Source organism: Trichosurus vulpecula, chromosome 7 (genome assembly GCF_011100635.1).
Source record: "Trichosurus vulpecula isolate mTriVul1 chromosome 7, mTriVul1.pri, whole genome shotgun sequence".
In the NCBI taxonomy this organism is placed as follows: domain Eukaryota; kingdom Metazoa; phylum Chordata; class Mammalia; order Diprotodontia; family Phalangeridae; genus Trichosurus; species Trichosurus vulpecula.
The window spans coordinates 44,935,474-44,947,169 of record NC_050579.1 but is presented as its reverse complement, the minus strand read 5'-3'; the positions used below and the strand labels follow the sequence as shown (position 1 = coordinate 44,947,169).

General features: G+C 44.0%; 1 protein-coding gene across 1 annotated transcript; it reads left to right on the top strand.

Annotated features, from left to right (window-relative positions):
- The first annotated feature begins 6,119 nt into the window (after positions 1–6,119).
- On the top strand, positions 6,120–10,380 carry PSMB4 (proteasome 20S subunit beta 4). Its single transcript, XM_036767899.1, has 7 exons — positions 6,120–6,292; positions 7,993–8,199; positions 8,530–8,676; positions 8,863–8,944; positions 9,200–9,316; positions 9,565–9,653; positions 9,961–10,380. Exons 1-7 carry the CDS (start codon positions 6,153–6,155, stop codon positions 9,971–9,973), a joined length of 795 nt encoding a protein of 264 aa, XP_036623794.1. The 5' UTR covers positions 6,120–6,152; the 3' UTR covers positions 9,974–10,380.
- The last annotated feature ends 1,316 nt before the right edge of the window (positions 10,381–11,696 follow it).

The window sequence follows — 11,696 nt, the reverse complement described above, 5'->3', positions numbered from 1 at the left end:
ATAAATAGAAGTAAGCATAGTATAGTTTTACATATTCTTATATATCTGCATCCAATAGTCTCCTCCTCTACTGTGGGATGAAGAGGAAGGGAGGGAGATAATTCAGAACTTAAAATGTAACCAAAAAAAGGGAAAAAGAGAAAGACAGAAAAAAAGACAGTCCAACTTACTTGCCAAAGGGCAACAGATGGTTGCAGTGAATTGTTTTGATAGGGCCTCCTCTACTCTCTGGAGTCATTCCATAAACAGGTCAGTTACCAAGTCTCTCATCTCCTTTATGTGGGTTAGCTTTCCATCGGCCTACTAACTTTTGAGTGAATGCCTTCAATGATTTTCCAACACAATTCTGTATCTTTATTGAAGGTCTTCATGGTGCCCTCCATGGGCACCCTCCATGGTGCCATCATAGCATAACTTCTTTTTGTAACAAATTTCTGTGAGTTGAAGTCATGTTACTTGTTTGGCTTTTCTGTCAGCTGAGAGATGTACCAGCTGTGAATATCTGCATCATCTCCACCTGCATGTCAATAAGCAAGCATGGCGTAAAGCCTGTAGCATCATTTTAGAGAGGTCATATTGTGACTCCACTGAGATTCATATTCTCAGCATTTCCATCAGCGTCCAGTTGAAATGATCAGGCTGCATGGTTCCTTGTGGGTGGTAGAGCGTAGATCTAGATTTTTAGGTATCTGCCAAAGTCAACGTTCTTTTGAGTAGCTTACTCTCAAAGTGTCTGTTTTGTTCAGAGTGGATGTTAGCAAGGGAATCCATACATTGAAAAATCTTTCTCCCAGAATACGTTGGCAACTGGATCCAGTGATGATTTATTATAGCACTAGGTACCTTACTTAACCTGGCACACAGGGGCCCCTCAGTGGGAGGTGTGGCAAAGTGACCTACTCCCTCCATTCCCCAGTGCCAACAGGTCAGTGTTTCTGCATAAAAACCAAACCAAACCAGTTTCACATCTTACCTGAAAGGTGAAAGGGTATATCGTCCAGTTCCCTCTAGGTCTTTAATCCTTGTGGGGAGAGCCCCACATGTTCTGGGAGCCCTGTAGTTGCCAGGTTTTCCTTTTGAGAAAGGAAGCTTGATTTTCTTTCTTTTAACTGCCTTTGGATTTGGGGAGTTCTTTGCAAGCACTAAGAGAGTGTTTTTTAGGCAAGCAGTAAACTCTGACTAGCTTTGTAAAATATTAATTATTTTCCAAATTTGCATAACTGTATTTGGGAGTAACTGTGATTTCTGCCTATAAGTTGGGCATAGTACAAAACTCTTTTTTTTTTAATTTTTTGCCTTTTTTTTTTGGTAGGGCAATTGGGGTTAAGTGACTTGCCCAAGGTCACACAGCTAGTACATGTGTCAAGTGTCTGAGGCCGGATTTGAACTCAGGTCCTCCTGACTCCAGGGCCAGTGCTCTGCTCCCTGCGCCACCTACTTTTTTTTTTTTTAAACAAAACACTTAAAAGGACAATGCTTAAGCCTCCCTGAGCCCAAGGTAACTTTTCTGGATTGGAAATAAGGACAAAAAGCTCGAAATGCTTCTTCCCCTGGCAGATTCGCTGAAGAAAGGAAATAGAAACTGGTTCAGGAAAATGTAATAGGAGTTGACTGGTATATGGTGGGGGAGGTGCTAAGCCTTGAACTATGTGAGAATTTCCTTTCTGGTTTCAGTCTAAGCAACTATGTAGAAACCTGGGGTGAACCTGTTTTCAGACATAAGAGCCCAGAACTGTGTGATGATGAAAATTCTTCTAATTGACTAGAACTGCCAATTCAGGAGTTGCTTAGCTAGAAGTCAGTCCAACATTATATCTCTCTGTTTCCTTTATAGCTACAAGGAGGCAGGTGTTATTTTGAACTGCCTCCATATGAGCTGGGACAGGGGAGGGTAGATGCTCTGTTTCCTCCACACGAGCACATGGCCAACTCTATCTCTGGTCTTTGCCAGTCTAGAGATGGGAATTGTCTGAATGGCAACCTCACCAGGTTCGTGGGCAGGGCTGAATGGCAGTTGGAGCAAGATTTACCAGTGGTAGTAGACTATTTCAGTGGAAATGGCTGTAGCAGGATTGGAGAGACCCATGTATTGGCAATCAAAATGTCCTCTTAGCACTTGATTCAACCAAGTGCCCTTGAAGAGTTTGGCCTTTATTTCCTTGATTAAATTAAGAGTCCTTGATGACCTCCTTGCCTCAAGGGAAAACCTAGTTTACATGGGTTTCAGTGACATGTTTGTGACATCAGAGGCTTTTAGACCATGTGGGTTAAGTCGCATTTTTGTGAAGATTTTAGGTCACGTGGGTGAGTTGCATGTGTGACTCAGCCTTGACCCTGAAAAAGATATAAAACCAGAGGATGGCTTTCTCTTTTTCGGAGCTCTGACCTGCAGCAGTAGTGATTTGTGACTCTGAGCCAGCCATTATCAAGCTCCTGGCTGAACTCAGATGTTGGTAACTATGAATTGTATTTGGTCTGTTTATAAATGCATGTTTGAAATTTGTTTGTATTTGCTCTAAAGTTCAGGGTGCTGGCTTTTTCCCCTGAACTAAGGGAATGATATTTGTATGCTCAATTAAATTGAGCTTGTTAATGCCTTAACGTTGCTTTCCTTAGTAAAGCAAATCAAAAGAACCTGGGCTTGCAGCATTCTGTGAGCTGGTTGTTGTTGGTTTTACAACCCCACAGCAGCTGCTAGCCAGACTGTTGCAACAACCCATTAAAGATAAATGGATTTGGAGTGACAGTCCTCTGAAGAAAGGTTGCTTCAAGGATTGTGAACTTCTCATGGCAGAAAGAAGTGCCAACTATGGATTCTGAACAGCACCAGCCCTTGGATCTCAGTAGAGAGCTACAACTAAAGGGAACTTCATGAAGACTCCACAAAGGGAGAGGGCCAGGGGTTGGGAGGTCCACCTTTGCCACATGTGCTCCCTACATATATGCCTCACTACTCTTATACCTTAAGTATGGTCATTGTATTTGTGGGGGAGTCCATCTTGGATTTTAGAGATAATGTATCAACTTGTTCTTATTGCAAATTTTTAGTAAATTCCTTTTAAAAATGCTAATTATGTTGTGAAAGACTCACTATATTTTGCTCCTTCCTAACCTATCCCCCTTCATTGAATTTTCTCCCTTGACCCTGTCCCCTTTCAAAAGTGTTTGTTTTTGATTACCTCCACCCCCGTCTGCCCTCCCTTCTATCATCGCCCCTTTTTTATCTTCTTCCTTCTTTTTTCCTGTGGGGTAAGATACCCAATTGAGCATGTATGGTATTCCCTCCTCAGGTCAAATCTGATGAGAGCAAGATTCACTCATTCCCCCTCACCTGCCTTCTCTTTTCTTCCTACAGAACTGCTTTTTCTTGCCACTTTTATGTGAGATAATTTACCCCATTCTATCTCTCCCTATCTCCCTCTCTCAATATATTCCTCTCTCATCCCTTAATTTTATTTTATTTCTTTTAGATTACTTCCCTTCATCTTCAACTCACTCTGTGCCCGCTCTCTCTCTCTCTCTCTCTCTTTCTCTCTATGTATATATATATATATATATATATATATATACACACACATCCATATATACATACATACACACTCACATATACATATATATACATAAATATATATATGCATATTCCCTTCATCTACCCTAATACTGAGGTCTCATGAATCATACACATCATCTTTCCATGTAGAAATGTAAACAAAACAGTTCAACTTCAGTAAGTCCCTTGCAATTGAGTATTGTGGAAGGGTTATACATAATGATACGCATGTGGCCTGTGCTGAATTGCTTGACTTCTTAGGGAGGGTGGGTGGAAAGGGAAGAGGGGAGAGAATTTGGAACTCAAAGTTTTAAAAACAGATGTTCAAAAACAACAAAAAAAAGTTTTTGCATGCAACTAGAAAATAAGATACACAGGCAATGGGGAGTAGAAATTTATCTTGCCCTACAAGAAAGGAAGGGAAAAGGGGATGGGAGGGGAGTGGGGTGACAGAAGGGAGGGCTGACTGGGGAACAGGGCAACCAGAATATACACCATCTTGGAGTGGGGGGGAGGGTAGAAATGGGGAGAAAATTTGTAATTCAAACTCTTGTGAAAATCAATGCTGAAAACTAAATATATTACATAAAATAAAAAAAAAATAAAAAAAATAAAAATGCTAATTAACTCTGACTGGCTGTTTGTTAATGGAGAGCACACTGGTGGGGGCTTATGAGCAACAATACTACAAACTCAACTCCTACTCTCTCCTCAGAGAGAACAAGTAGCAATAGCTCCATTGGGGTTTGGCAGCCCCCAAACCACAAGTTTAAATGCAAGTTAGGGGAGTAGCCCATGGGGGCAGGGAATGCTACCTTATATCTACTCTTAGGGGCAGCTAGGTGGTGCAGTGGATAGAGCACCAGCCCTGGAGGCAGGAGGACCTTTATTCAAATGTGACCTCAGACACTTACTAGCTGTGTGACCCAGGGCAAGTCATTTAACCACAACTGCCTCTTTAAAAAATAAAAAAAAATTAAAAAATCTTCTCTTAAGAAAACCAAATTGTAGATAATAGAGATTTGTGGTGTGATGTACAAGCCTCTTTCTCTGTTCTTTCTATAATGAAATGTTCATGTTTGTTTGTTGTTCATAATAATTAAAAAAAAAAAAGATTTTTTTTTTTTTTGATATATACAAAAGATGGAAGCAAGGGAGAGGATGGATACAAAAGTGTGCCATGAAATGCTAACGGTGAGAATGAACTCAGGCTGATAAGGAAAGCTAAGATCAATAAAAAGCTATGGGGGGTGGGGGGAAAGAGTAGGATCAGAGAAAGTCCACTTTCAAGGTCAATAAGGTGATGATAAATGATGGAGAGAAGGCAGAGCTGCTCAACCATCATTTTGCTTACTTTTCCTTTCCCAGTGAGAATGAGCTCTGAACTAGAAAGAACAAACATAAATAATAGGAAGCTGGAACCAAAGATAAGGGAGCCAGTAAGAGAACATTTTAGCTGCCCTTGAGTTCAAGTCACCAGTACCTCAGGATACTGAAAAAAACTGGAGAATCAAGATTATGGAGAATGAGAAACGTACTGCAGGTTGGAAGAAGGGCAAATATCCTGATTTTCACAAAGGGGAAGATCATATAAAACAGGACAGGAGCTCAAGGCAAATTCCTTGCAAACTTCTAGAATGTATTTTTTTAATCCAGTGGATGAAAAGCAGCACTTCCTGCTGGCCTGGTAAATTTCTGAAATCTCTCCAGACCCTTTGGCCTTGAGCACTGAACACGCCCCAGTTGTCCAGCTAAATAAAAGAGCCTGGCCAGGAGGGATTGGCTTTGGGCTCTGCTCTGATCCAGGGAGGTCTGTCTTCAGGACTCCCTTTCCCTAATAAACAAAATGGGGAGGTCCTGGTAGGAGCTTACCGGCCCTTTGAAGCAGGTTTCATTTAGCTTCACTTCCGCTGGGTGGCCGCTAGGTGGCGGAACATAGCGAATATAATACCGGACTTGGTACTCAGGAAGACCTGCGTTCACATCCTTAGCCTCACTCAGCCTCAGTTTCCTATCTGTAAAATGGGGATAATAACAATGCCTTCCTCTAACCTCTAAGGATTGTTGTGAGAGTCAAATGAGATCATGATACCCGTAAAGTGCTTTGCTAATATTCAAGCATTATGTAGATGCTGGCCACTTGGAACATTTTGACTTTTCAGTTCAACTGTTTTAGAAAAGATATTTGGTCTGTTCAGAATAGGTTCCTACATTAAATAACAAATGCGACTGTTTATAAATATGTATATATTCCTACATTATGGCATTGTATATCATTATGCATGTGTTCTGCATACATGTGTACTAGGGGAAGCGACTATTCTGCAGCTTGTTTAGATTGTGGGTTAGCAGGTTCTGCTTCGTTCGAGTGCTAATGCATCTGCCCGCCACCCCCTCCCCCCCGTTTCAGACACCCCCACCCTCCCACCCCCATCCCCCACCTCCCGCCACACTCAATATGGCGACTACGTCACCTTGTCATTTGACCTCATCCACGGGCCGGCCCCAAGGAGGAAGAGGAAAAAAGGTTGAAGGTTTTCGTACGTCACTTCCACTTCCCCTCGCGCAGGCGCCTTCATTTCTCCTCGCCAGAGTGACTAAGATGGAACCGTTGCTAGAGCCGCGGTTGGGTTTGTGGGCCGGGGGCCCCTCACCGGGCCAGTTCTACCGCATCCCGCCCGTCTCGGGAGCTCTCCCGGGGCCGGACAGCACGGTCTGCGGAAGCCCGATTACTCGGACGCAGTGAGTGACCACAGCACTTTCTTCCTGGATCCGGGTCTGAGGTCGCCAGGGGAAATCGGGGGGGAGCCTGGGGGGACCGCGGGCTGGGCGGCGGCTGGAGCTGGGTCCGGGGTTCCTGGGGTAGAGGGCTGGACGGCGGGGGGTAGGGGTGGCCCGGACAGCGGGGCGGGGGGAGGCCGGGGGATGAGTACCGGAAGGAACCGTGGAGAACCGGAAGTGGAGATGCCCTGTTCTCTGGGGGCGTTTCCGGCGCCGGCCTCGTTGCAGCCCTCTCTGCGGCTGACTCCTCCATCCTAGCCTTTTTTTGCTCGCTGCCGAGGAGCTGTTCCCCTGAGCCTTTCTCTTGCTCTTTTCCTTCTTCACGGGCCCTTCCCGCAGTCTCCAAGCATGGCCGAGTCGGCCCCAGTCTTCCCCCTCCGCCGGTGCTCAGAAAGGGGCCCTCCTTGCCCCCCTCCATGAGGCCCTTTCCTTAGGGACATTTTCGTCTTTTTTCCGTCTGTTTTATGTTACCAACTCTTCAGTCCTCCCCCCAAGCTTTGGTCCAGATTCACATTTACCTCTTCGTTCTTGCTCTCCTCCCCTCCCAGGGTTTCAGTTGTAACCCGAATGTCGCTGACTCTCCCGAGGCAGTGTTTCCGTCTCTGAACTCCAGCCGCAGCACCCGGTTAGATCACTAGAAGCAGGGCCAGGGCCCACCAGCTCAGCAAGACGTCAGGCACCATCCCCCCCTCCCCAATTTATCCTCCACTCTTAAGGCCCCTGCCTCTCTTACGGGCACCACCCCCTGAAGCTGCGGCCTTCCCTTCTCTCTCCTCAGGATCCCACGTTCAGCCAGTTACCAGGTCCTGGTAATTCTACCTCACATCTCTCTCCCGTCTGCTACCTCATTCCCGTTAATACTGCCCTCATCCTAATTCAGTTCCTCACTGCCTCTTTCCTAGACTATTGCCATAATCTTCTAACTTTCTTCTCTCTCGGTTCTATTTTATCCTTCACACTGATGCTCAAGGAACCTTCCTGGGAACTTCTCCATGGCCCATTGCCTGCTAAAAGACTTAAAGAAGGGTAGTGTTGTCATTCTAGCTGGACAGCACTATTTTTCATCCACAGACTATTCTGTGCTTGGAGTAAATTTCCTGGTTTCTCTTCCTCCCCTCATACCGACCTTTCTGTCTTTGGAAACTTCTCACTTATTTCAAAGCTCAACCCAGATACTACTTTTTTTATGAAATTTTTTCTCAGTCTGTCACCTAAGTGAAAGGAATCTCTGCCTCAAATTCCCCATAGCGTTTTGTTTAGTGCTCTTTGCCCCTACCACATTTTACCTGTTGTCCTATTCATTTTCTTACCTGCTGTATCCCTCTCTTTAGATCCTAAGCCCCGAATGTTGATTTGGGAGTGGGAGGGTGTTTGTGTCTTCTGGTTTACCAGTTTTTTTGCTACATGCTGTAGCAGAAAGAGCGCTGGTGTTGGGAGTCAGGATGACCTTGATTTAAATCTTCTCTCAAATAGTCACTAAATATATGATGATAAGCAAGTCCCTTATTCTCTGAGACTCACTTTCCTCGTCCGGAATACGAATGAGGATACTATTATTTGCAGGATCTACCTCACAGGATTGTTTTTTAGGCTCAGATGAGATAATGTATGTCAAGTGTTTTGAAAATTTTAAAGTGCTTATCACTCTTGCATCTTTCCAGGAACCCAATGGTGACAGGGACCTCTGTCCTAGGTGTGAAATTTGAGGGTGGTGTAATAATTGCAGCTGATATGCTGGGTTCCTATGGCTCCCTGGCTCGTTTCCGAAATATCTCTCGAATCATGCGAGTCAACAACAATACCATTCTTGGTGCTTCTGGGGACTATGCTGATTTCCAGTATGTGAAGCAAGTCATTGACCAGATGGTGTAAGTCAATATGAAGACCCACATCATTTGGCTGGATATGGTGCCAGTTCAGTGATCTCACTTCTCATTTCTAGGACCCTACTTTGAGAAGTCCTCAAGTGGGGAGAGGAAGGAACCATCATTCCCCTTCCACACAGAGCATATAGGTTGTTTTGCTGAGACTGTAGCAAGAGAGAGGGAGGGAGGACCCCAGAAGTGGGAGATGCAGCAAGAGCTGGGCTGTTTTCTAACCACAAAACTCAGCATGAGACACTGGCATTTTATTGGGGGATTGGGGGGTAGAAGGCTGCTGCCTTACTGTTTTCCCCGTCTTGATCAATTCTTCTGAAGGATTGATGAAGAGCTGCTAGGTGATGGACACAGCTATAGCCCGAAAGCCATCCACTCTTGGTTGACTAGAGCCATGTACAGCCGTCGCTCCAAGATGAACCCGCTCTGGAACACCATGGTTATTGGTGGCTATGCTGATGGGGAAAGGTTGGTTTGGAGACATCTGTTCCTTTGACAGATAGCCCCTCCTCTTCCCCCAGTCTGTTTTTAGCTGCTCACTTCTAGCATCCTGGGTCCCGTCCTTACCAAAGTTCAGAAATTAATGGTAGGGTGGGATCTGGGGAGTTGCAAGATAGAAGGGGTCCTCTGACCAGTCTAGCTGTCTCTTTCTAGCTTCCTGGGCTATGTGGACATGCTTGGTGTAGCCTATGAAGCCTCTACGCTGGCCACTGGTTATGGTGCCTACTTGGCTCAGGTAAGTAGGCAGAGATCGGGGAGGGGAAAGAAAACATTTTGCATAGAAGATCCCTGACCTCCCAATTCTGACAGAAATGGAAGGCTTCTCTAATAGCCAACATTCAAAAGTACAAAGCTGTGAGACATTGAACAGAATATTTTCCTTAATGTGAGAAATGTTCAAGGTATTTGGTAAAAATGTACCTTCTTTGCTGTGCTGTCTCCACCCTCCCCCCCCCCCAATTCCATAATCCTATGGTTCTTTCCCTCTCAGCCCTTGATGCGAGAGATTTTGGAGAAGAAGCCAGTTCTAAGCCAGGCAGAGGCACGGGAGCTGGTGGAGCATTGCATGCGTGTGTTGTACTACCGAGATGCTCGATCTTATAACAGGGTGAGAGGCATGATCAGGGCAAGGGTTGAAGTGCTGGGGATGTCACTGAAGGTCTATGGGTCAGTTAGCCTCCTTAAAGCAAGTTCTTTAGGATTTAAAGTGCTTATCCCCTTATTCCTCATCTTACCCTTCTTAAAATTTGAGGGAAGGAAAACCCCTTGGCCTGACTTGTAACACCAGGCCAGGCTTGCTGGAACCATTTGACGCCTCCCAACAATTACATACTATCATACCATTCTCCCCTTTAGTTTGAAATTGCCACAGTGACTGAGAAAGGAGTTGAAGTGGAGGGACCTCTCTCTGCAGAGACCAATTGGGATATTGCCCACCTGATCAGGTGACTTGAAATTCATGGTTTCTTTTCTTTGAGGGTGGGGTATTAGGGATTGTAGATGTGGATAGTTGTGGATGCTGGATCTGTTGGATGAGGCTTCTTCCTTTCCTGGAAATGCTTTAGATTCTCTAGGAGAGTCTGAGTTCTCAGCTAGAACGTGGGCAGTAGTTGGAGTGAATTCAGGAAAACCTGAATTTGAATCCTGCCTCTTGCCTTTTACTACCTGGGGGACCATGGTCATTTAGCTTCCATTTAATCTTTTAATACTAAATGTTTCTGCCTTTAGAATAAGTGTTCTTTTCTTTTTTAGTGGCTTTGAGTGATGCAGTTTTATCTCCAGCCTCATCTATCGTGCCCTAGAACTCCTGGCCCTGCTATTAAGGCCATGTTGGCTGTCCCAGGACTGAAATTTGACTTTTTCCTTTTGAGATTGGTAGGAAATAAATAATTCTGGACCTCCTGTCTTTGTCCTTGTGGGATAAGATGGGAGCCTTCTGTGCAGACAGTGGTGTAAGTCTTTATTCCCTCTTCCTCAAGAGATCTTTGTTCAAGAGAATTAATTTGTTCTATGAAGACATGGCACCTACACTGCTGATTTCTTTCCGACTCTGTAGAAGAATCCTTAAGTATATGTGGCCTGAAATAAACATGTTCCTCTAAGATTGATGCTAATGTATTCTTAACCATGGTTTCAATAAAACTAAGAATAAAAATTATTTCATAGCCCAAATGTGTTTTGAGGGTTTTCAAGACTTTTAAACATACTATAATAATCTAGTGGCAAAGACTGATGAGAATTGCAAATACCAACAGTCACAAAATAGAATTGACTTTACTGAAGGAAAAAAAAATCCCTTTGAGTGAAAAGTAGAAGCAAGTCAAGGGCAGAATGGGGCCTTGGTTTGAGACTTCCAGCGCTGAAGACACATGTGCCTCACTCTACCCACCTGCTGTTTCTTGACCTCATATCTCTGGCACATCTAAGCTTATGTTTTACCTCTCATTTATAACCTGTATGTTTAAAGAATTTAAGTCATTGACATTTTTAAAGCAAAACCCATTTCCAAAGCAGCTGTAAAGCCAAGTAAAAATTATATAATTACATATTCCATCTTTAGCTAAACTTGACATCAGCAAGAAGTGTGTGTTTCCCCCTTATGTATGATCATTCCTCTCTTAAGTTACATACCTAGTTATTGAAAGAAATTAGGAGGAAGAGGTTTTGCTGAGGCAGAATGGTCCACACAGTATAAAATACCAGCCTCTGCTACCCCCAACCTCCACCCAACTTTCTCTCAACGGACAACAAACTTGGTTCTGAAAGGGCAGTTTCTAAACATTTGACTCAAATAGGATGATTTATTGCTAAATTCTGATTTTAAAGAGGGCACGGCACAAGTAGGGGATACAACTCAGGCTTATCACTCCAAAGACAAGGATACCCAGAATAAAAACGAGTTGTTTATAAATCCATTTTCCCTGGTTTTATTAAATGTTCCACTTATGTACATTTTAAAGACGAATCATTTACAGGTCTGTGCACGCTGCTTCTTGGCTCCCTGAAGGGAAAGTTGCTAAAAACCTCAGGATGGACAAACAGAACCATGTAGCCCTGGGTGAGGTGGGCTGGTGGTTTTTTTCCTCTCTTTACTGTTATGTCAAAATGCATTTATTTCAGTTTATACCTTAAGTACATACAATAAAAAAAACCCTCAAACATGCAAATTGTAGAAAAAAATTTTTTTTTCCTTTTTTTCTTCTTTGAAGCTGGCAGTGAAAAATAAAAAGATACAATGTCTCTGTGCACACCCCAGTCTATCTTGTCTCCAGGTTGGGCTCCTCTCTAGCTCTAGGGGAAGTGTGGCAAAGCCACAGGGGTATTGGCTACATTTTTTTTACCTTTAAAAAAAATTTTTTTTAAGGTTAACCATGGCCTGTATGACTATGCCTCCTGGCTATGGTGCACACAATCTCCTGAGCAGGCTTGGGTTTTTCCTTCTCACCCCAGGACCCTCTACTCATAAGGGAGCTGGCAGGATCCAGACC